General features: G+C 41.5%; 1 protein-coding gene across 1 annotated transcript; it reads left to right on the top strand.

The window, feature by feature from the left end:
* Positions 1 to 1,649: 1,649 nt before the first annotated feature.
* On the top strand, positions 1,650 to 25,634 carry LOC122760056 (formin-like protein 1). The gene is given in 27 exon segments (XM_044015140.1): positions 1,650 to 1,844; positions 8,727 to 8,810; positions 9,261 to 9,344; positions 10,363 to 10,436; positions 10,553 to 10,636; positions 10,989 to 11,132; positions 12,984 to 13,071; positions 13,294 to 13,370; positions 13,439 to 13,532; positions 16,162 to 16,236; positions 16,961 to 17,071; positions 17,148 to 17,297; positions 17,625 to 17,726; positions 18,070 to 18,313; positions 19,096 to 19,227; positions 19,230 to 19,346; positions 19,450 to 19,574; positions 19,722 to 19,924; positions 21,112 to 21,346; positions 22,143 to 22,211; positions 22,305 to 22,385; positions 22,482 to 22,611; positions 22,916 to 23,079; positions 23,178 to 23,279; positions 23,372 to 23,467; positions 23,854 to 23,968; positions 24,878 to 25,634. Coding segments are annotated over 27 exon segments (3,240 nt in total). The 5' UTR covers positions 1,650 to 1,685; the 3' UTR covers positions 24,979 to 25,634.
* The last annotated feature ends 899 nt before the right edge of the window (positions 25,635 to 26,533 follow it).

Genomic DNA, 26,533 nt, shown 5'->3' with positions numbered 1-26,533 from the left:
TCGTGACACCCATTATTTATTAACAGGCGCCGCTTCCTCCTTCCAGTAACACCCAGCTCCGTCTGCAGCCAATAACCCTGTCACTACCTCGTGCTCGGAGTGAAACAGTAACAGCATCACTGCTACACAACTTCACCATGAGATCGAGAGTATGTTTGTTGTAATATGACGTGTGTGAAGCAGTGATACTGGTGAATGAATGAGGCCTCGATCACAGGGGGCAGTGTGAGCTGTTTCTGTCTGAAACACCAGCTGCTGCATTCATTTACACATTGTATCTCCAGCCTGGTGCTTTTCATAATGTGTCTGAATGACAACATGATTGGATGCTCACATGAGTTCATCGTCGAGTGCGGGCGAATGCTTGCTGTGTGTACACGACCATAACTTCCTCGAGGCCATGTTGAGCTGGAATGATTGATTAGCACATGGACACAAATGAACTCTGGCTTTCCTTGTGTTTACATTATGTTAAACTACGTCTTTTTAAGCTTTGGACAAATAGATATTTGACACATCGCCTCACCAAATATGAGTATTAGGGCCACATAATTTAAAAAAAAAAGAAAAAGTCAGAATTCTGAGATTCAAATTGAGAATTTATTTATTTTTTTTACATGTGTCCCTAATAAATAAATAAATGATTATTTGTCAACTTTTTTGTGAATTTATAATATAAAATCCATCAAATCCCAGGGATCTACAAATCCTTCAGGCTCAAAATTGGACACTGTCATCTGTATTAGATCATCGTACATTCACATCTTTAAAATGTCGATTAAAACACGACTGAATTGAAATAAATAATCACATTATTTGTCTTTTTGACTTAAACATTAAAATGACACAATTGGCATTTTCATACACGACACCTGACACTGCAGCTTTAAAGTTTAAAGTTATTATTGGTATCGTCAGTAAAACTGTGGTGATGTTGCCTGTACATGGAGGCATTAGGACCCAGAGAGCTTAGATCTCCCTGAGCTCTCTGCTGCTGGAAGTAATGCCACTGCTGCCTCCTGCTCCTCTGTCTGTTCCTGTGTTGTGGATAGAAAGAGTAGCTGCCTGCTGGATATCTGCCTTCCTCTGTTGTTTTAGCCTCTGGACATGGAGATAAAAGGTCCAGAGGCTCCGAGCGTCCTTCAGCAGATGAAGACTTCCACAGATTACATGCAAGCCCAAGTAAATCTCTTTACCTGAGTGGACAGTTGCTTGGTGTAAAGTTTTTTTTTTATTCACCTGTGCAGACAGAAACACTGGAGTGATACCTGTCCTTCTCAATCGTATATATTTTATATTCTTAATTCAGTCTATCTTGTGCGGCAGCTCTAAACGGGTACCTTCTCCCCTCTCCTCCCTTTTCTCTTTCACTTTGTTCAGCTGTCACTCAGCCTGTCACTCCTCAGGATATCCCCTTTCCCTCTTTCTAGGATTTCATAATGCATCAGGAACCTCTGTGAGGTCTGACTCTCATTTGGTGGCCGTGCTGGATTTCATCCAGCTGCTGGAGAGTATGGACACAGTGACATGCTGGGGTCATGGAAATAATGAGAGGTCACAGTCCGGTGGAGCTCAGAATCTCTCACTTTGAACTTTGAAGAACTTGACTTTGAATATTTGCTTAACTGAGACTACTTCTTTGAGTTTATTTTATTTTTTTTAAAAAATCTGTTGGATCTACAATCATGGGGAACGCAGCAGGAAGTATGGAGGTGCCCCTCGCAAAGGAGGGCAAGACGACGTTGGCTTCCACAGGCTCCACGGGCCCCCAGAAGCCAAGTGCAGGGCTGAAACTGCCAATGCCACCTGAAGAAGAGCTGGAGGAGCGCTTCAATGCTGTGCTGGTGAGCTGATGCTGTGCAGGTCTGCTGCAGCACATGTCACCTCTCACACAGAGCAGCCGAGCACGGAGCAAACAACACAAAGAATTTAGGATATGTCGGAAATGTGCATGTTCCTCGGAACAAGCTTATCGCAGTGCCAGGTACACAATGACGCTGTGGAAAGATACATACAGAGGTTCTTTATACCGAGGCTTACTGCAGCATTATAGGCTCACTGCGTGGTTGACTGGAGAGAGAATGGCAGATCTGTTTACATTTTAATAAGACGTGCAACTAAACGTGTGCTCTTGAATTAGCACGGACGGCTTCAAATCAGCTTAAAATACCTCTGTTTGTAAAAGAATTGGTGCAGTTGTAGTGGTAGTGGTCTGGGGAGGGCCCTCTCCTTCAGTCTGTGCACAACTCCTGACCTCCTGAACAACAAGTATCTTTGGTATAAGCTGAACACACACAAATACAAAATTCCTAAAACTAAAAATGTCCTTAAAGAAACACTTAAAACAGTCAATAATTATCTATCTGTGGTCATACACCTCTGCTTTAAAATAAAAAAGAAAGACATGTGTTCAAGAATCGATGGCCCAGTGATATCAGATATCAAATATAATACTAATTTCCCCACTGTTTTTGATCAAAAAACTGATTTTTGCAAATTCATTACATTTGCTAAGCTGTCACCAATCTCACCACATGTAGGTGAGGTTTCTGTGGTCATAAGCTTAGGAAATAACTGTCATACTCACTTAACTTTGAGTAGGAAACAGGCAGAGCGAGAATGTCAAACCTCATCCAGCAACATCCCATTGTTTCATCATGCTGTTGTCAACACATATGCATGTACACACACAACGGCAGGAGACAAAGTTTGATACGTTTCACGGTTGTAATGAGAGTTACTATCATTTAAAACCAGTCTGGACATTCTCCTCTGACCTCTAGGTAAACCCTCCAGTAGATCAGCAGTTTCTTACAGACTCAGGCCAACAACCATGTCCTAAGTAGATCTGCAACTAAACCTTATCAACTAATCTCTAATTTATAATCTAGGTGCATTGATTTGTTGTTTGGTGCATAAGATGTCGATCGGCGTTTCCTTAAAACCTTAAAACAATGATGTTCTCAAATGTCTAGTGTTGTCCACAAACCATAAGGATTAAGTTTGAATAATTTATCTCATATATGGAGCAAAAACACCTTGTTTTAAACCAATTAATCAATTAACTAAATAGTTGATGATTCATTTAATAATCGATCAGTCATAGCAGCCCGAGTTCTATGCAACTTAAATCACCTTTTTTCCCTAATTCTGATGCTTTGAAGTTCAGCAGGTTTAAATGTATTGATTTGCTGCCACGTGACTGGCTGTGTAGCATATAAAATGGTTGGAGATGGTTTAATTTGTGTGAATCAAATTAACTCTGCAACAGATATTTAATGACTTCATGAGCAGCATTTTCCCACGGATAAGTCTGTTTTGTCCTCATCGCCTCACCGAGCCGCCAGTTGTCTCCTGACGACAACAACAACAGTGACGAGACGGACTCGTGTCCACATTGTGACAACCACAGAAACAAGATACAAATGTGTGTCTTCCTAACGCAGCTATGCTCACTATGTTGCCCGACGACTCGCCGCGTGTTTGACTGCATTCCTCCTCAGCTCGGCCTTCGAGGTGATGAACGATGATATGTGACATCACATGCAGCTGATACGGTGATAGCACCAAACACAGACAAACAGAGAGAGGCTGAAGGTATATAGCGATCGATTAGAGCCCAGATGAATGTGACGTCCCTCCACTGAGGCAGTTCAATCGATGGGCGAGAGCTTTAAACGCTCCTTCTCAGGGCAGGACCACAACTCTAATTACTTCTGCCGAGGAGCTGTTTCTTATTTCGTTTATTTATTGTCTGGCAGTAGGATGTCCCCTAACCCAGCATCAGCTCATGAGCTGATGGACATGAGCTGTCTTTATTCCGTTATGTAGTTAAACGTAGCCATGAAAGTGAAAATGATGTCCTGACTATAGGTCTGAAGCAGGGTTGTGTCCACAACTTTAGACATACAGAGATAATAATAATAATTCTCTATTTTTAGGTGACATAATATATACATATTCCATAATTGTCCCATTTGACACATGCTCTCCTGCAGTGGGTCAGCTGTTTGAGGCTTTGACTTCATAGGTGCAGCTGTTTTGTGTGTGTGTGTGTCTGTGTTTGTAAAAGTGTGTGTGCACTCATTTGCACACTGACCTTTACCCGACTAGTAGTCCTCATGGGGACCAAAGCCTGGTCCAGTAAGGACTGAGAAGTGAATTGTGGTAAGGCTAGTGTCAGACATTAACTGTTTATGGCCAAATGAACAGAATTTAATGCAGCGTCTTCACTAGAAGAGCTGTGCAAACACATGTGTGTGTTCATACTTGTATTTGTTACCTCGTTAGGACATTTTCTGACTTAAATGGTAACCTTGTCAGGACTAGTAGTCCTCATGGAGAACAAAACCTTGTCCCAATGAGGCAAAACCTTATTTCTGAGTAACTGGTCAAGTTGTTCTATGGTTTGAATTGTGGTTAGGTTAAAGTTAGGCATTAGGTGGTCGTGGTTAAGAAATAATGTCATAATAATAATGTTAGTCCTTAGAAGAATAGCTGTGCAGGCCTGGGTGTGTGTTGGATGTGGAATCGCTCCCACAATGAATGACTGTGCCACAAGTGTCCTGTGCCAACTGCTGCAGATTTCTAGCCTGTGCTGGGTGTGTAACTGCAGCAGAGTGTGGGAAAAAAAAGAAAAAGCAGCTGGCATTTGCATCAGTTTAACTAATCACTAAAAAATAAAGCTGGGCTGTTAACATTCAGATTTGTTACCAAATAGATCCTCTCTCCTCCGCCATGCCAGACCCCCCCTCTCGACTCACCCCCTCTTCACCCCACATCGTCTGCCGATGCAGCAAAAACCCGCTCCGAGATACTCAGTCTGCATGCAAACCAGCCTGTGCAGCCTGTGTGTGTGTGGCGGCTCATGGTCGTTGGTCTGTCTCTCTGCAGATGCTCTGAGGGGAAAGAGGTGCTCCTCTGAGGTCTGTGCAAAGATGATAGGATCATTTGCATGTGAGTGTGCAGTATTTGTGTGCGATATACGAGCAGAGGAAAGCAGGGGGGGCTGGTGGTGGTGGTGGTGTTTCTTCATGAGAATATGTCAGTGATGCTTTCATCACACGATGATGATGCCACTGCAGCAACGTCAGGGAAATCAATAAGGAAAAGCGCCGAAAGGAAAACATGCACGTGCACAGTTTGTGACAGTTCAAAGGCTTCGTTCAAGCCCCACTTCTGCTCTCCTCACTCTTTTACATAACACTTTGCATATTTCCCATCTGGGAATGCAGCAGTGGGTGGAATTGTAAATGTACATGTGTGGATTTGTGAACTGTACATACACAGAGATACAAAAAAGGGAAAAGAGAAAGAAAAAAGGGAGAGGACATTTTGTGGAGTAGTTGAAAAGTACATCTTAGAATACAATACAGAAGAATAGCATCTATATGTTTGAAGTGGAAAATGAAAATGTAGCCTGCCACGTTATTTTCCTTTTTTCATTTTCTACATGGCAGCAGAGAGTTTTCCTGGTTGACATGATTTGCCTATTCAGAGTGGGTGACATCAACCTCATGCAAAACCTCTGGCATGATCAGATAGTTGGTGTGTGGTGACTGCAGAACACAGTAGCCTTAAAAACCCCCACTAGTTTCCCTTTGACTAACTCATTTAAAACCGTATGTAAAATAGATGATAGAATAAAAACAAGCAAGGATCCTGATCCTGTGAATCCTGTGGGACAACTTTATTATATAACAGCAGATCCAGAGCGAGCTCCAGATTGGCATGATTACCTTGTAATATTGTGAAATCAGATCATATGGAAAACTCTGCTTCGTGTCAGCGAGGAGGAATGGAGGAAAGGTTCAGGGAGAATCCAGATTTAGCAGTAATTATTCAGCCACTGCTGCAAGCTCATGATAATTTCATTGATCGATGCTTTGGGGACAGTCAGCACATTCAGGAGCGAATCACTATGCATCATTCAGTGACACAAAAAAAATGTCCCACTTCTCCGTCTTACTTACAGTCTGAGCCATGTATTCTTGGATTTCAACACTGTTTTACGAAGATTACAGAGTTTTTATTACATTTATACGTAAGAGTAAGTGTCATCCACTCTCTCTGACGAGTGTTGAACCATTTCACACGACTTATGTAATGAATTATGAATCAGAAACCACACACCCGCAGACATACACAAAGCAGACTAAACAATCAAATTCTAGCAGTTAATTGAAGCCTTGTCTAGTCAGTATGAACGACGTAGCCTTTGAAAATACTTAAGTAAAACATTGGCTGTCTTTTATTTAGGGATGGGAATTGGTATCGGCATCTGTATCGGTATCAGTATCGGTCTGATCCTGCATGCTTCACTGTGCACAGACTGTAAAAATGTAAATAAAAAGTCAAAGTTTGGGCTTTTTATTTCTTCTTTTTATGAGGACGATATTTGCTACACAGTTTGAGAATCATGCCTTTGAAATGACTCAGCACAAATGTACTGCTTCATCATAGCTTCTTGGCCAAGTTTGGGCAGCCCATGGCCAAGTGGAAAGGGAACTTGGCTTGTAACCGGAGGGTTGCCGGAACATCCCAACAGTGTACCCCTGAGCAACCCCCATTACTCCCCGGGCGCCTTCTAGGAAGGTTCCTCGTAGAGGATGGGTTCAATACAGAGAAAGAATAACTCCTAGGGGATTAATAAGTAAAAAAATGGGCTAAAATGACTGTATTGGAATAATATCGGTAGATATTGGTACAAAAAAAGTGGTATCGTCCCATCCTTACTTTTAGTTACTAAATATAAGCAGCACTTACTGATCCATAAGCTCCATTCATCAGACCTAGTTTATCAGATTCACACACACACTGCACCATTGATTTGCTGTGCTGTTCAGTATCTACTGTGCCCCTGTTTTGTAAACATGACGCACACACGATGCCTACATACAAAAGGAGCTTGGTACGACTTTTATTATTCGTCATTATAACAGCGCTGTTATAAAAGAACACTCACACATTATAGAAACTGTTAATGTGGTTCAGCTGAGGCTTATCGCTGAGGCCCCGGAGGTGAAACAGCAGTAAATCACCACTAAGTAACAACTGCTGGACATTCCTCTGCAGGCTGAGTCAATGCCGACGACTGAGCTGAGCCGTGAGCTCGTGATGGATGCTCGGGTCACTCAGCTTCGGTGACTAAGAGGCGAACAGGAGGACGGTGGGCTGATGAGGGTAAACAGATATGACACGAGGAGGTTATGTGGCATTTATGCTGCTGACTGGGTTTTGTCCTTGAGTGGGAGTCTCCTGTCGATTAGCCCAGTTTCACATGTGTGTGTGTGTGTGTGTGTGCGTGGGTGGGTGTGAGATTATAATTAGTACAGCTGACGTGTCTGGGTCTCTGTGCTGCAATGTGTTCAGTAAATGGGACACCACGAGCGGATTCATCAGAATCTTTCATGTGGAACTTCTCAGAAAAACTTCACCAAGGACAAAACTTTATCGGGCAGATTTTACAGCTGCTGACAACAAGAAGAAATGAGGAGTTTGTCAGTGAGCAGCTATAGTGCTTGTCTAAACAAATCCTGTTCAAAAAGTGTTGGAATTATTGGCATTTTATAATACAGAAGGTATAAGAGGTGCTGTTTGAGTATTTTCACTTCATGACACTTTGTATTTTTATAATTTTTTAGCATGAATTCATTTTTAACTTGACAAATTAAGGTTATCGGTTTGATATAGTTATGGATAAAATGTGGATAAAAGTGCTCAACACAAAATAAAAGGGTGAAAATTGTTACCTACATTTTGATGCATTATTAGTAGCACTACAAAACTCACTCATGAGAACTATTATTTACTATATTTTACTTTCTTTATTCTTAATTGTTCTTTAGAGCAAACGTTTTCCATCAAATTTTGAATCCTGGACAAATCTCTAATTTTTCCACCTGTTAGTGTCTTTGTGCGTGTGTTCGCCATTTGTTTGGGAGTTAAAATGGATTTGCCTTTGTCCAATTTGAGCAATGTTTTTCAGATATACAGCACACATATTTAAACAAGATTAAGGATTAGAGTCGTCTGGTTTCTGGAAATTAAGTTGTCATAGAAACCAGCTGAGCAAACACTAGTGGCGGTCCAGCTCAGCGTCTGGCGTCCACTGAATATTGTTGTAAAACAGATTTTCAAGTAAAGCCACGATATTCAGTGTTTATTTTCATAAATTCAGTCTGTTTTATTCTGGAGAGGACGAGGATAATTCAGCTCCAGAAACAGAAGAAGGTCATTTCAATATGGCAAGGGCTGTTCTTCACTACTTGATAATGTCATCAGAATTAACATCCTACTATTGATTTGATAAGTAGACAATCTAAGGACCATGTAATCACTGTGACGAGTAGACGAGGTGTAATATTAGCAACAGATATGTCGTGACAACAGCCCGATAATGACCAGCGTGGTTATCACACACCTGTGACGCAGAGAGTCATCAGCAGTGGACTGGACCGGTGACTGACAGAGAACGCTGTGATGAAGCGCAGGGTGAAACCATTTACAGCACAGTCATGAATTAGTGAAGCAGGTGCCGTAAAAGGTGAACTGACCAGGGAATGTGTGATGTCATATTATTGTGTTTGTGGGGTTCACATCAGAGGTGTAGGTACATCATATTCCCTGTCTCCCTGTCTAATTCAGAACATAATGCAGGTACAATATAATAATTATTAGAAAATAATAATAAAACATTTGCACTTTTTTTTCATTTCTCCATCCAGAACACTATGAATCTTCCACCGGACAAGGTGAAGATCCTTGGTCAGTACGACAACGAGAAAAAGTGGGACCTGATCTGTGACCAGGTGCGTCTGCTTTACAGTGAAAGAAAAAATGTTTTAAATACACGTGCGTCGTCTAAACAAAGCGTCTTATCATTAAATTAAATCTGTATTTAAAGTCAATCAGAAGCATCATAGTTATTTTTTTTTTTACTGTAGATGGTCATTCAGTTTACTAAGTAACACAGGAAAACATCTCAACCTACACACAAACACAAATACACACATGAGCACGCTCATCAATATTGCACATCACTGTAGCAACAGCAAGTTAGTCCTAAACAACAGTGACTCATGCAGCTTTTCTCCGTTGAGGCATAATTACAAATGAATAAAAGTTTGATTAGTTTAATATAAAATAACTGACGCATCATAGTAGAATAATTTCTGGGAGCCTTTTTAGTTCAAACCCTCTGGAAATGTTGTGTAATGAAACAGCCGGCGTGACATCCACTTGTTTTTGTGTGTGTGCAGGAGCGGTTTCAAGTAAAGAATCCACCATCTGCATATTTGGAGAAGTTGAAGAGTTATCTGGATCATGGAGGAGTCAGTCGAAAGGTACGCATCTGTCACTTTCTGTTTCCAGAACTTTTTCTTTTAATCTCTTTAACTCTTTGTGAAGATAACTGAGGGGACGCTGTGGAGTGGGAGTGGATTTATGAACAAGTGTCCATGGGCAAAATTCTAATAAAACAATAGAATTAAAAAGGAACATAGACTGGACAAGCAAACATAAAGCAGGTGGCCAGCACCATTTACAAATAAGGGGGAACATATAACAGTTAATTCATTAATACATACATAACAAGACAGTCTTTGAAACAAAAGAAAACATTCTTAAATATTGAAAATACATTTTCTTAGTCAATAAAAAGGACGCAACACAGAGGGGGTTTGATCAAGACCCACCGCTGTCATCCCCATGGTCAAAGCACTAGGCCAAATAGGGCCCGGAACCAATAATATGTTTCCGTTTCTGGACGGCTTCCTTTCGCTGCCGGACAGACGCGGCCAGACTGCGGACCACAACAAACACTCATGGCTTCAACGCTAATTAATGTCCTGCTTAATAACGTTGTTATTAATATGTTGTGCTCAAGCTTGTGTCCCTGCTTGAGCACACATTACATGTCCACAGCATCGCGAATAATCCGGTGTGTCTCCTCTTTACGAGATGCACACCGCACCTGCCCAACAAGCAGCAATCCCGCGTTCGCTTCCGGTATCGCTGCTTGGAAGCTTCTCTGTGTCGTCACACTCTTATCACCATATTTTTTCTTGATTAAACTTTTGGTGGGAAGGAAATGAAACACTACACTAAACCTGTTAACAGTAGATTTATCCACTCTGATTAAATATTTGAGAGCTGACGGAGACATTATGTGAATGTTTGTCTGTAGTTAGCGTAGACTGTAGTACATGTTTCTGGAACACCAAATATATCCTTCCATTAATCCTAAAATGAGTGTTCAGTAATTGGCATGGAACAAGGTGCTCTAAATTCCCCATTATCTGTGCCATTTTAGGAATAATTAAGCATTCACTGACCTTGTTATGCATTATGTTTTGATGTCAGTTTAAAAGACGCGTCCAGGAGTCCACACAGATCCTGAGAGAGCTGGAGATTTCCCTGAGGACCAATCATATAGGGTGAGTCATTTTTTAGTTTCTTTGGTATCATTTTTTGACTTTCCACAAAATCACTTGGAAGTTTGTCGCCGTTTGCAGCAGAACCTCCTAAATCAGTACATAATTTATGCTTTCAGCTGGGCTCAGGAGTTCCTAAACCAGGAGAACCGAGGTTTAGATGTTCTCGTGGATTATCTGTCATTCGCCCATAGTGCTGTCACGTACGTATCAGCTTCGTTTACAATCCTAGAATATCTGGTGTTTGGAATGCATATGGTCACATTCATTTAACAGTATGAACACAAATGTGTCCTGTTCGCCATCAAAATGAGTGTAGAGAGAGGAGGCAGATGCATCTAGTGAAACTGGTATGTGTTCATCTGATTTTTAAGTTTATTTCCCAGGTACGTGCCTATTGTTGTTATTATGACAGCTGCTGATACTCAGCTGATTCTGTCAGTGCACTTATACCAGGTCTGAACAGGGCCACACTCCCTATCACTGCATCACACAAAAATAGATCTTTTTCTTTTTTACGATGACAGTAAACTCTGACTCATCTGTGACTCACAGGTACGACACAGACTCCTTGGACAACTGCTCAGTGCCCGCGGATAAACACAAAAGCACGGAAAAATCCTTGGAAGACGTGAGCAGAAGTGCCAGCAACTCTCCGTCTCACGGCGCCTCTAAGAGCAGCAAGGGCTTCACAAGCAGGTGGGAAGACGAACATTAGGGATGTGACAGTTTGAAGTGCGTTTACTGTGTGAATAAAAAGTATGAAGGATTACAAAGAGTTTGAGCCACACTACACTAAGAAATGTAAACCGGTGTGTTCACTTTGGCTGGAGAGGAGAACACATGACAGCTGGGTATGATGAGAGACGTATTGTCATCACAAACCCTTAGTTAACTCTCTTTGTTGTCATATAATACAGTGTAAATACACAATTCACTGTCGATATTCACACATTGTGATTTGCACCCAAACAAAATACAATCACAGTGTTTGACCGAGACAAAGTCTGCACAGAAATCCTTCATAAGCTGCAAACATTAGGTTTGGTTCTGGGAAACTGTTTCCAAATAACAACTCTTGATCTCCATGGACAGACTGCAGACAGTTGCAGCGCTGAGACTATTTACGTTTGATTTCCAGAAAGACTTCACATGCACACACAAGCACTCGTACACAAATACAAGTAGGCATTTTCAGAAATTGTATGAGGGGGGTTTTTCCCCCCCTGACTGGTTAAATGAGAGCAGGAAGTATAATGGAAGTAGCATTTAGCCACCAGGGAGCAACTTGGCTGGTTGCAAAAAATAACAGCTTGATTTATAACACCAGTAAACATTTTTAAGAATTAGTTATATTTGCACTCTGTCTTTAATCTTTCCTTAATACACATCAGTGGTGAAAACACACAAACTGGGCAGTGGGCAGCACTTATCTGCACCAAGGGGGACAATGGGGATTTGGCATCCTGGCCCTTGACTCGTCCTGGGAATTGAACCCTATTCCTCTTGGAAAAGGAATAGGGTCTCACTCTCTAGGTCCAGCTCATCTTCAGTCACCCATGATGCTGATTTTGTATCCATTTAGGCACACGAGTGATGCTTGGTGCTTGGTTGCAGGTGACTTATGTGAATTTTCATTTTCAGAAAGTGACATTGCACCAATGAAATCACAAATCAATGTCTACATCCATTTTTACACGTTGTCTATGTTTAAGAAGGGCCACACGGTTGGTGTCTTAACTTTGCAGTGAGAAGACCCAGTGCATGCACAGTCCAAAAACATACAGATTTGAGGATTAGGCAATTTGGACACTCTAAATTGACCGTACATTGTCTCTACTATATGTGGCCCTGTGATGGACTGGCGTCCTGTCCAGGGTGTGCCCCGCCTTTTGCTCTATGTTGGCTGAGATTGGCATCAGCGAACTCCACGACCCTCATGTGGAGGATTAAGTGGAGGAAAAGGGATGGACTGGACAGTCTATGTACAAGACCAAAAAATTAATAGATTGAGAAACCATTAGGCAACCATTTATAAATGAGGTGATGTCAGAATGTTAAAAAAAAAAAAACAGAATTTAAAAAATGTTGAAATTGTGAAATCTTAATAAGCAGTGTCTGTGAAGCATCACTTTGAAAGCCTACATTCACAGACATATAATTGTTGTGCAGCAAGTGCATTCCTAGTCATTGTCTCTGTACGTCGTGTGTGTGTGTGCATCACCTCTCTTGAACGTGTTTGTGAGAAATCTGTCACATCACAGATAAACACACACTCTCTAGCCTCTAGTTAGAAAAAACAAGAGTATCCGGTTTCAGTCTGGCTCTGATCTGCAGCTCCTAAGTCTGCTTCACTCCAACACACAGCTCAAGCATCGTGTCACCAAAGCCACCACTTTTCTGCGGCAGATTAGCAGAAGTAAAAGACCACAAACACAATCCGCTCCGCAGTCGACTCTGATGTTGTACTTTTTTAAGCGTCGGTACAGCGGTAACAAACCTGTAACAGCCGCATCTCTCACCTGGCAGATTCCACTCTCTCCAAAACAGGAAAGCTGCGAGGAGCTCACGTGTTGTGAGCCAGAAAGATGACGTGCATCTCTGCATCATGTGTTTACGTGCCATCATGAACTACCAGGTATTTAAAAACCACCCACTCAACATTTTAGTTTCCTTGCTTGTTTTTAAAAGAAACGTATGGACGACCTTTTGTGTCAGGAAGAGAAGTGAAATAGCAGGCCAAAATGTACAATGATAATATAGTAAGGGTTAGAATCTGAGATGCACAATCATGAAATACAGAATTGAAAAAATGAAGTCATAATTAAAGGATACTAATACATTTTGTGTGTGTCGTCAGTCGGGGTTTAACCTGGTGATGCAGCATCCGTGTTGTGTCAATGAGATCACGCTCAGCCTCAACAACAGAAACCCAAGGTAAACACAAACAATAATAAACACATTTAAAAAAAGACTCTGAATTAAAAGATTAATGTATATTTCAGGACTAAGGCGCTGGTGCTGGAGCTCTTGGCTGCTGTTTGTTTAGTGAGAGGAGGCCACGACATTATCCTCTCGGCCTTCGACAATTTCAAAGAGGTATGATTGAAATATGCAATATCTTCACATGTTTAATGTTTGTCTAAGAACAATAGTGAGGTGCCAGTTGGAAGACTGAAGCAGATTTTTATTAATAGAATCATGAAATTTCATTTCCAAATGTGTCACATTTAAAGCTCTGTTGAAAAAGTGTGTTTTAGCCAATTTAAGACTCACTTTTCTTATCTTTTTGAGTTTTTTATGTAGAAAATCCTAAAACATCTTTTAATATTTTTGAAGAATTTTGTTAAAATGTGTGTTAAAATGAGTACAATTGAAACAGTTTATTGAATAAATTAAGATTCTCCCCCAAAAAGCAACACTCAAGTTACTTTTCCATGAAGTAAAATGGTGGTAAATGAAAAGATCATTGAGGAGATGGCACTGAACGTTAAGTTAATACAAAATAAGCCACCAGACTTTAATTAATGTTTATATATTCATAGTTTTCTGCATCGAGTCTCACTTAAATCAGTTGAAATGACCATTATGAATACAAGGAATGACTGTTTTTTGGTAAATAACACAAGCAAGAGCCCATCTGAAAGTCATAATTCTGTGATAATTATGAGTAGAGATGGCTCTGGCCTTATTTTAAACTGCTTTCATTTTAAACATAGAGGTAGTATGATACCTCTGACATACCAGTTTGTGCTTTAACACGTTTAAAAGCAGGTTAAGGGGAACCCCAAAGGGATAGCCGGGGGGGCTGTCCCTTGACCCCTGACCCTGTCAGCTGCTGCATCTAGTTGTCCCGCCGCCAGCGAGTGAAGAGGTGTAAAAATGTGAAACACTTGTTGCGTCGTCTTTGGCCTCTCCTTGGCCTCTCTCTCATCTTTGCCTGACAAAGCAGCAACTGCCGCCAGCGTGTCGCCTCCTGTGGCTTCGATGGCGCTGACAGACGGGGAGCATAAATGTGAACCTGGACGTCTATTTTTGTAACACCAGTGATTTTAGAGCGCAAACTCCTGCCCAATAGTGACAAGAGATTTCCACATTTTCATCTGGGTTTCTGTTTCTAATGTAACATTATTTAAAATATAAGAAGCACTGAAACCCAACACATTTAGACGTGTTCATTATATACAGTAGCTTTCGTGGCCATAATGAAGCACTATACACTGTGTAAAAAAGGAAATATTGTGATGTGTTTCTTGAGACTGCTCTGTGGTGATTTTCATTGCAAATGTTATTCAAATAGGAAGTGTGTGTGTGTGTGGTCCAGGTATTACTAATGTTGTGGGGACCTAAAGCTGTTTACACAGTCACATTATGGACATTTGTCTTCCTTATGGGGACAAAAAGTAAAGTCCCATTTTTAGGTGAAGACCTGTTTTAAGGTCAGACTGATTTTAGGGTTAGGTTAGGATTAGGATTAGGCCAGTAGTAATTATGACTATGGTCCGAGTAAGTCTGCAGGAAATTAATGTAAATCAATGTCACACAGTGTCCTCTGAAGTCATGGAAGTCACCAGACCGTGTGTGTGTGTGTGTGTGTGTGTGTAAAATACAATCGAAACACAATGTGCTACTACTGCTTAATCCTCCACATGAGGGTCACAGGGGGGGGATGTGTTTCTTCAGGTGACAAAAAATACAGCATCTGTCCTGTAACCAAGCAAACAGCGGAAGAAAGCCAACGTTAAATTAAAGCTGGCTCTTTGTAAGGATCAAATCCTCTGGCAACATCAGCCCTTGCCTGCTTGATTAGTGCGGTATCAATTATCACAGCAGTGACTCGAGTATCACTCTGAGCAACTCTTGTTTTGGGTGCTGTGGTAACGTGGAGCCGTGTGTGTGAGTGTGTGTGTGTGTGGATGAGAGCCAGAGGGAGATTGGGGGGATGGGGGAGAAAGATGGAGAGAGTGATAGAGTGGGATAGAGAGTGCTCCTGGTCATGAAGTGCAGGCAGGTGGGCGCACAGCCAGGAGCCGGTTTATGTGTCCCTCAGTAGCAGAACATGAGCGTTGTGTTGGACTGTGCGGGCTGCCAGGTCGGCATGCTGCATTATTTAGCAGACATGAGTGGGCAAAAAAAAAAAGGCAGCATACGAGGCGGCAAACACAGACAGACTGCAGAAGGATCTGCTGAGCTGTTTGCTAAGAGAAAACTGTGAGGATTTACTCACATTTACCTCCATCTGCCCTCTCCGTGGGCAGCAGGAGAGAACGAAAACACTGGAAAATGTGTGTTGGTTTGGAGAGAGTTATGGAGAAATAAAAAGTAATCATCCTGCACAAAGCAGACACGGGCTCTTTTGTATGTTTGAGCCTGAAACTAATGTCACAACGAGATTCCCCCACACAGACAGCAGCCAAGTGAGCTGTCGTCACACAAGCACAAGTGATGTAGATGCAGCAATAGATGGATGGACGTGTGTTTTTTAAAATCCATTTCTGTGTGCGTACACTGCCCCCTGGTGAGTAGAGGTGGAGGAAAGACAGTGAACACATCTCTTCCATCATCGTTAGCGTGCGTCTCAGATCTAAGACGTCACCTAGATTCAAGAACTGCACAATTAATCATGAAGCACAGTGAGAGAGAATTAAATGCATAATTATATCAGTCGTGTTCATACCGAGTGCCTGCTGTGATCTGATGTTTTTGTTTTTTTGTTGGTTTTTTTTAGGTGTGTGCAGAGAAAAGCCGCTTTGAGAAGCTCATGGAGTTTTTCCGCACTGAAGACAGCAACATTGACTTCATGGTGAAGTTTAATACTTGTCATTTTAATTGTAATTGTAAAATAAGGGATTGGTTAGAATTGTATTATATTTATATCATAACTATAGAACAAAGCCGCTTTGTATAAAATTACAGTGTGGACCAGAACAATAGGAATAATTAATCACTTAAACCCCAGAAAATGGCAGTCGTCCTGTTTAATTAAAAGGCCTGTGTGCAATTATGTAAATTTGAATTTGAGTACAGGGAATTTTGTGACAGCACTCCACAGAATGTTTTTGTTGAAATTTAAAATGTATTTTTTTTTTTCAACCCTCAAGATTATGATTTGTGTCAGGAAGGATAAAAGTTGAGTTCAACTAATAGGAATATATGGATGATTTAAATCAAGTAATTAAGCTATAAAGGAGACAAGGCTGCAAGTCATTATTTCAATATTATATTACATTATATTATATTATTTTTATATTATATTATTTTTATATTATATTGTATTATATTGTATTATGTTATATTATATTATATTATATTATTTTTATATTATATTATATTATATTGGCTGATTAGATGTCAGGTAACATGAAACACGTGCAACAACATCATCATATGTCTCGTGTCATCAGAGCAGCAGTCACAAATCCAAAGACTCCATTAAACTTCTGTCATTTGACTAATAATTGAAATAACCGGTGTTCTAACAGTACAAATGTATCCTGAATGAAGCATTTCCATTGTCTGTCAATCAGGTGGCTTGCATGCAGTTCATCAACATTGTGGTCCACTCAGTGGAAAACATGAACTTCAGAGTTCACCTTCAGTACGAGTTCACCAGACACGGACTGGACGACTACCTGGAGGCAAGTTTGACCTTTTTGAAATGACACGGTTTGTGTTCATTCGTTAAATCTAACATTTGTTGTTGTTTGTGTGCAGAGGCTGAAGTTCACCGAGAGTGACAGGCTGCTGGTGCAGATCCAGGCCTACCTGGATAACGTGTTTGATGTGGGAACTCTGCTGGAGGACGCGGAGACCAAGACCACTCTGCTGGAGCACATGGAGGAGCTGCAGGAACAGAACACACAGGTGCTTTCAGGGAGGGTAATAAATCTGACCTGAAGGTGGCAGTTCACGCTCACCTTCTGTCCAAGCTGCCAAATCCTGGTGTTTTTTTAGGATTAATGGTATGGAGACTTTAATTAGCAAAAAGAAAATCATTAAAAAAATGCTATAACTTTGTCATTTTGGGTTATTGAGTGTAGATTGTTGGGCAAAAATGTCAAATGCATCCATTTAAAATTAAATTGAACACCCAAAAATATCTGTTCATACATTATTCAGCACAGATGTACTGCAATCCCTCTCAGTGCATATGAAGATAATAATGATCTGCTACTTAAACTTGTGTCACAGTTGAGCAGCAGGCTTCAGGAGAGTGACAGGGAAGCGATGGAGAAAGTCTCAGAGTTGGAGAAAAAGCTCATTCAAACCACCAAAGAAGTGGAGCTCCTGAAGGTAATGTGCACTAGTCTCCTTGCTGTGTTTCACAGAATATCACAACCTGTATATTCTATTTTCATATTGTTGTATCTGTTTGTGATTGAATATTTAAATGAACCAAACACACTGGTTTCCCATTTTTCCTCTATAATGAATAGAAACTAGACATTTCCTGCACTGTTCTCATGATGACCTCACATCACTGACTCTCCAGAATCAGTGTCAAACAGCTCCAAAAGTCATTCATCAGTAGTAACTGTACTTGAAGTGTTTCCCCACTTATCGAAGAGGCTTCCTCACTTCTTTTGTATAAAGTTCTCTTGACTCTCGTGTACATTGACTCATGTATGTCTTACAGGAGAGTCTCCGGGAATCGTGCGCTCAGACGACTCTGCTGCAGCAGCGCGAACAAGAGCGCGAGACGGAGCGCGAAAGCCAACGGGAGCGAGAGAGAGACAAGGACCAATCCACCCAGGCCTTGAGGGAGCTGGCGGCCAAAGTTCAAGCCCTGGTTGAGCAGGGGGTTGTTCGAATGGAGCGCTCCCCATCGGGACACCTGGAGATTCAGGTGGTTCCTGTCATCCAGCACGTGATACAGAAAGGTCAGAGCTGGTTTAATAATAAGAAACAACAGAGGCCAAAAATGTATTACCTGTGATCACTAATGATGTTGTCCTTGAGGGAACAGTCAATTTAAATCCAATGGAAAAAGAATGGTTAACTTCTGTAAAAATGTCATCTAGGTCGTGCCTTTTTTTTGGTTTAGATAGAGACATTTTTTGGTTGAATATACATAAAAAGCCACATTTAATTAAAGTAAGCTCTTGAGAAAGATGAGAAAATGAATTTGTTCATTCATATTATTGATTGCTTGAAGGTTGTGAGGGGGCAGTTGGAGCTCACACAGTCATGCTCACTCACATTTACATCAAATTGGTCTTTGGACTGTGGAGTACTCGTAGAAAACACACACAGACGCAGAGAAAACTCCACACATACAGGTTCCTAGTCAAGCTGAGACTTGGTTCCCCTTGCTGTGAGGCGATAGTGATCACCAGTGTAAACAGAATATGATTTATGGAATAAATTGTGCCCAGAATGTCAGTGTAGCTCTCCTCGAACCAACAAAGCCAATAAAATATATTGACTTGACTAATTACTCGCACCATCAAAAAAATTCACATTTCCAAGAAGACTTTTTTATTTCTTAAACCTTGGATAAAGCAGCGATATCAGTCAGACAGCAGCTGCAACGCAAGATCATTTCACCCTGAAAGTATTGGATTTGTTTTTTAGACGTTCTTTGAGTTGGTCTTTAATGAACGTTAAGAGATGGATCAACACATTTAAAAGGGAAGACTAACGACACTGTTGTTTCCTAAAGCCACAGCCAAAGACGAAGCAGGAACAGGAAATCACAGCACTCCCACCTCCTCGGACTCTCCGCTTTCCCTTTCTGAAGGTTCTCTGCAGTCAGTAGTGACACAAGCTTCTCCACCTCCTCCTCCTCCCCTCCCGCCCCGCCACCACCTCCGCCTCCACCGCCACTAGTCTCAACTACAGCTCCTCCTCCTCCACCTGTTGCTCCACCACCTCCTCTGCTGCCTCCTGGAGGCGGGGCCGATGGGAGCTCAGGTGGGTCTCATGTGATTATCCATGTATCCGTCTGTCTCTCTGTTATCGTGTCATTTTGCTTCTTACGTGGCCAATAATTCATCATCTGGAACAATTTTTCTAGGCTGTAAAAAAAAGAAGCCAGTTCAGACCAAATACCGCATGCCTCTGTTCAACTGGCAGGCCCTCAAGTCTAACCAGGTGGCAGGAACCGTCTTCACCGAACTGGATGATGAGCACGTGTTAGAGGTTTGAACAATAACTCCTGTTTCCAGTCCTTTCCATCTCTGTTCACTCTGTTCTGAGAGGGTGATGCTGATGTGGCATACTGTCATTCACATAATTGATTTCTTGTTAAATCCACTGTGCGTATCCTAATTGCGTCTCTTCTGTCAGGAGCTAAACATGGCTAACTTTGAGGAGCAGTTCAAGACCAAAGCCCAGTCTGCACCTGTCGATGTGGGGACCATCAAGATGAAACTGGTCCACAAGACCCCCAGTAAAGTGTCTTTAATGGAGCCCAACCGGGCAAAAAACCTGGCTATTACGCTGCGCAAGGAAGGAATGGCTGCGTCTGACATCTGCCATGCCATCGAGACGTGAGTAGAAAACCTAGAGAACATTCTACCTGTTCCAGTGTCTATTAGATTGAAACTATTGACTGAAAACACAGACGAAGCACCCACGTCAAAGTTTTAGAGGTGAATTCAGCCGCTGAAAAAAATGAGGTCGCTCAGCTGTTTAATTAGAAAGATTCTTATCCCTGTGTTACAGATACCACCATGGTACTAAGTATAGCAGAGGTCTGAAACTCACGTTATATCAAGTTATAATCAAGTCTGTAGGTTTTTGAATCATAAATATGCTTCTGTTGTGAACTTTACATTGTTCCATGTCAACAAAGATACTTTTATTCTGTGAAATATTGTCACAAATTATCACTAAAGAATATCGTGATGTCATTTTCAACTCAAATCACCCACCCTGAATGGTTGCTTTTTCCCAAAAAGTTGAACTTGTTTTCACTTGACAGGCCCCCTGCAGACCAGAAAAGACGCTCAGTGGCCCCCAGATTATTTGGGATTGAGGACCCTGAACGGCTTGTAGGAAGCGCAATTTTTTTAAAGCCAGAATGTGTGGTAAAATTACCTTTTTAGATTAAATATTGTCCATATTCTACAGCCTGAAGAAAACATCTTTGTTTCCCACAGTTCTGCACAAATATGACACAGTTATCGTTTTAATATGTTGTTCAAATGAAAATGAGAATAATGACGTAAAAAGTTCCATTCCCTCTGATATCGTGACTCATATCGTGATAGCATTTTTAATAAAAAAAGAATCGCAATTACATATTTTTTTTAAATCGTTTATCAGCCCTACCCTGAAGTAAACAGATGATGGAGGATAAATGAATCTTTACTTCTGTTGGTGTCAGTGAAGCGCCCACACTGCCCCCTGCTGGTAGGATAGGAATGACGTAGAATCATGAAAATAAGTCAATTCTCCATCATAGACTTATTTAAAGTGTTAATAATACTTAAATATAATAAAATACATCACATCAGTAGTGGCTATCACACCTACACTGCTGGTGTTTACACACAAACCCTCGCTCTGAGAGTTTTCTTGTGAAGAAAGCAGAATACAAATAACGTTACATTATCTTTGCTCACACCAAAACTTTCACACTGCAGCTTTAAATAATGTGGGAAAAAAATCATAATATGTTGTGTCTCCTGCAAAAAACAGTAAGACACATTAAAAGTGGAATCCTCCCCTGCAGGTACAACCAGAAAGCTCTGAGCCTGGACTTCCTCGAGCTCTTGGAGCGCTTCATCCCCACGGAGTACGAGATGAAGCTCATCCACAGCTACGAGTGTGAGGGCAGGCCCCTGGACGAGCTCAGCGAGGAGGACCGCTTCATGGTTCACTTCAGCAAGATCCCGCGGCTTTCTCAGCACATCAGCACGCTCACCTTCATGGGCAATTTCCACGAGAGCGTCCGGCTGATCCAGCCTGTGAGTTCCCCTGTGGAGTGTGTGAGGTTATGCGGGGTTATGTGACATGAGCCGTGTGTCAGGAAAGAAAAGTTAAGTAAAAGTTGGACTGAGTTCCCTGAACATCCACCCTGTAGTCTGCTTTACTTCTTCTACACGGGATAATCACCGTTTTCTGTACGTATTTGAACTAAACTCTCACTGCGTTACTGTGATACTGAAGGGAAACATAAGCTTTAGACAACTATTTGTGCTGAACACCATAAATAACAAAAAGCCTTGTTAAATTTAAAGATTCCATAATGTTTCTATAGAGTTATGGTTTAAAGAAGTGTACGTTTATGATATTAAGGGGCTCTGGGTTTAAAAGTCCTTTGCCAACAAGGAACCCACGTTATTACTCACAATACAATAACTAACTGTCCATTTTTACTGTAGACCATCTGTTTTCTATTTAGGGGAAATATCTCTTCCCTAGTTTAGTTGAAGTTTTAATGTTATTGTTTTGACAGGAATGGTGCACATGAATACACATTGCCATAGTTGGCAAAATAACACAGTATATAAAAGCTTATTTTTCTTCTCTAGCGGCTGAATATATGAGACCAATTAACTGTTTACAACAAAGAACGTTAAAGTTCCTAATAAACACTGGATTTAATGACAAATATTGATTTGAAAAAAGAGTAAAACTAAATAAAAAAACTCAAAGACGCCCTGATGTAAAAGTCAAATTCAGTGCAAATTACACTAAAAATTATTAGTCTCTGTCCAAGATGATTAAAAACAAAGTTTCATGTCAACTTTATTCTTTCAGCAACTCGATGCCATCATTGCAGCGTCGATGTCGATCAAATCCTCTGGCAAACTAAAGAAAATCCTTGAGGTAAAGTTGCTTTTTTTTGTATTGTGTTTTATTGATAACAAAATGGTGCAGAAAAGTAAATGTCACATTATTTGTTTCTTTTGTGACGTGAAGGTCATCTTGGCGTTCGGAAACTACATGAACAGCGGCAAGCGCGGGGCGGCGTACGGTTTCCGCCTGCAGAGTTTGGATTTGGTGAGCAGAATGGCTTCGACCACGACCATGCAACATTTCCATGGGTTCCACGATAACGGCCTCAGTGTCTGACTGTTCGCGTTGCATTTTCCTCAGCTGTTAGACACCAAATCTACAGACCGCAAACAGACGCTGCTGCACTTCATCGTCAGCGTCATCCGTGACAAATACCCAGACATCCAGTCCTTCTACACGGAGCTGCACTTCCTGGACAAGGCGTCGATGAGTATGTCATTTCTTTGTCGGAAAGGTGTCAAAATGACTTAAACGTGCTTTACGCGCTAATCCAACGGACTAATTGATTAACGAAATAATTATTTCAGCCTTAAATAGGAGAGTCAAATGTCATATTTAATAAGAAGACTTGCCTTTGTGCGGCTTATCTTTTCCTCTGACCCTGAAACCACAGTGTGACCTTTCGCTCGGCTTAAATGCCATATAATATAATTACCACGCTACACTTGCAGTGATAGGAATGTTAATTTGAAGCCTCTGACTGGCCTCCGTGTCGCCTTTGCTTTGCCTCGCAGTCTCTCTGGACAGCATCCTGCAGGACGTGCGGGCGCTGGAGAGAGGCATGGAGGTGACCAAGAGGGAGTTCTCTGTGGAGCAGGAGAATCCCGTGCTGCAGACGTTTGTCAGCGGGAACACGGAGCTGCTCAACTCGCTTGCAGCTGATGGGAAAACAGCGCAGGTCAACTTGAATGAAGCACTGTGTTAACTGTGTTGTGTATAATTATTAGGGGGTAAATTGAAGAGCTGAAGTGGATTCTCCTTGTAATTCTTGTGCAGGATGTGTATAACTCGGCTGTGGAGTACTTTGGAGAGAACTCTAAAACGACGCCTCCCTCCATTTTCTTCCCCGTTTTTGTCAGATTCATCAAAGCGTACAAGGTCAGATGATTGGATTTTCAGCGCCATTACTGCACAAACCAGAGCTGATGACGTGCTTATTATTTGACCTTGTGGTGTTGTATGTCTGACAGCAAGCCGAGCTGGACAATGAGCAGAGGAGGAAACAACACGTCCTGAACTGTGAAGGTCCAACGTCTCCACCTAAGCCTAAAGTCATAGAAAATCAGGTAACGTCTCAGTTCCACGAGCCAAAATTAGGCGAGAAGGTGACATTAGAGTAATAAGTTTACCATTTTCCTGTGTTTTCTCCTCCTAGTTAGCACAACCTTATGATTTAAGTATCAATAAAAGAGGGTGAAGAGGCTGACTGTGTGTTTACAGTCGCCATTAGCACTGAAAGATTTATCACAGATTTAACAAATGAAATAATAATTAAACATTCCAGACAACAAGTCGCCTTTGGACGCAGAACGATTAAATAAGTACAGAATGCTGTTGTTTAATAGTTGCGAACTTTTTACTGGGACTGACAATTGTGATGGTGGTCAAACAAAATAAAAACAATGACGATGCATAAAAGATCGTGCTGGGTGTTGGATGTTGGGTGTTTCAGGTGTCCATGGTGCCCAAACTGCCGCAGATGGACTTGATAGCGGAGCTGAAGAGGAGGCAGGTGTCTCCTCTGGTGAGGGAGGGGAAGGACGGAGCCATTGAGGACATCATCACAGGTACAGAACCACCCAAAGACTGGTTGATTTGCACTATTTAAACACTGAGCACACATATTTCACTTAATCTCATATGACTGCATCTTGCTCTGCTTCCTCCTTTTCTTCAAAAAAGTCTTATTTCTTATTTCATTCTTTTTTCTTCCTTGCTTCTTCTTCTTCTTCTTCTTCTTCTTCCTCCTCTCTGTGTCTGCGGCGCCTCCAGCTTTAAAAGCCGTGCCCTTCACGGCTCGCTCAGCCAAGCGCTCCTCCCGCCTCTTTTGTGACTCTGTCTTCAGTGACGAGGTGACTCCCGGGGCCTCATCCGGTTTATGGTACAGATTGTAGGGCATTATTGATGATGATGATGATGATGATGATGATGAGGAAGCTCGTCATCTGCATGGTTATTATCATATTACAGACTTTCACTGTATTATCAATTCCAGCACAAGAAAACAAAACACCTTAGATGTGACTATTAATTCCATGTCACATCATTAACCCTGAAACTCAACCACATACATATTGTACACACACATTTAATAGTCGCAGCTAATTAGGAAGTCGTTACTGATTGGACAGGAAGTCAAATGGGCTCATAAACTGTCATAATCTGCCAATATTTCTCAGTGTTGTTTACTGAAACTGTCTGATGCTTTTAAAAGTTGCTGTGAATTATAGATGTGAACGCTGCAAAAGCCTTATGACTGGATCCACTGCTGTGGTTGAGGTTTGGTAAAGTTCAGGCCCAAAAACGACCACAAATAATAACTAATGTACTGTAAATCAACTTAAACACAATTTAAACCCAATCTCCTGGGTTAAAGCGCCGTGCTTGACTAAAAATATTGCCTTCATTATTATTCCTTTCTCTCAGGTAGATTGTTGATGTGTTTTCTTCTTTTTTCTTGTCGTCCTTCACGTCAGATTTGAGGAATCAGCCGTACAGGAGGGCAGACGGAGTTCGGCGCAGCGCCAAGTGGAAGCCGGGACAACAGCTGCACGTGTCCTCAGACATTTCTCTCTGAGAACAAACACCGTAGACCCAGATGCCGGCACAAGCACAAGAGCTCGGATGTTTCCGTCACCGTGGCGACATTCTTATGCATGTTTGAGAATACAGATGTTTACAAAAGAGGAAAAACAACAACAACAACACCTGCAGCTTAAAAACACACGCTGACAAAAAAGAGTTTGGATGAAACTCTTCGGTCTAAACTGAAAACAATAAGCTTAATGTAATGATTATATGTCATTCTATAATTTGAATGAATATTAGCTGCTCTTAATGCTAACGACACTGGATGTCATGTGAGCTGATTAAGGCATTTCCATGGAAGAATGAGCCATTGAGCTGAGATGTTACACGAGTGCTTCATTAACGCAGCTCAGAAATCACAGCCCTCACGGACCACTCATGAATCATTTTCATCGTTTTTTTTTTATTATTCCTTTTTTAAATGTTCTAGACATGATTTTTTAATTGGTTTTAATTTGAATAAAATATTAATTTTCAGTGCCGCCGTCCATCTTTTTTCTGTTCCCGCAGTATAGCGCTCGCTCTGAAATTAAGCTGAAGATTTGTAATATATTTAGATTATTTTTAATACTGAAGTGAAAGAATGATGATGAACTTCTACTTTTGCTTTGGCATTTCAACAAATAAAAGAATTTTATACCTTTATACCTGACTGTGTTGTGCTTTTTTTCGCTGAAGTGAAAATGAAAAATGTGATTTTTACCCTCATTTTACAGCTTCTAACTCATTGTGATGGTTAAATGTCTGGTTTGCGCGGAGGTTGAGGCCCGTCTCCACTCCCCCGACTGTTAGTGGAAAAAGAGCCTTGCACGATGAAGACTCCGACCCGCCAACACGCTTTCCTTCAATGAACGTCAAGAGCGATGACACCATTATCAATTGCTGTAAGAAACATCTTTAATGTAAGGGAATTCACGAGGAAGCAGCAAGACACCAAAAGTGTTCCACCCCTTTTCAGAAGGGGGTGCTGCAGTCCCTTTTTGTCCCAGTTATGTCACATTTTGGACGATATACTAACTTTTTTGCCACAAACTACTGAAGTATGACTATACTATGAGGGCCACACGGTGGGGTAGTGGTTAGCACTCTCGCCTTGCAGCGAGAAGACCCGGGTTCGAGCCCCGGTTGGAACAAGGGCCTTTCTGCATGGAGTTTGCATGTTGCGTGGGTTCTCTCCGGGTTCTCTGGCTTCCTCCCACAGTCCAAAAACATGCAATGTGGGGATTAGGTAAATTGGACACTCTAAATTGACCATAGGAGTGAGTGTGAGAGTGAATGGTTGTTTGTCTCTAGCTGTGTGTGGCCCTGCGATGGACTGGCGAACTGTCCAGGGTGTACCCCGCCTATCGCCCGATGTAGCTGAGATTGGCAGAGCACCCCCCGCGACCCTCTGGTGGAGGATAAAGCGGTTAGATGATGACTGACTGACTGACTGTACTATGACTTTTTTGACAGATTTTGGACGACATACTATACTATGACTTTTTTGTCAAATTTTGCACGACATACTATACTATGACTTTTTGACAACATACTAGGCTACA

This window comes from Solea senegalensis, unplaced genomic scaffold, assembly GCF_019176455.1.
Source record: "Solea senegalensis isolate Sse05_10M unplaced genomic scaffold, IFAPA_SoseM_1 scf7180000012903, whole genome shotgun sequence".
Classification (NCBI taxonomy): Eukaryota; Metazoa; Chordata; class Actinopteri; order Pleuronectiformes; family Soleidae; genus Solea; species Solea senegalensis.
The sequence above is the reverse complement of the archived record's forward strand: the minus strand, read 5'-3'. Positions and strand labels throughout refer to the sequence as shown.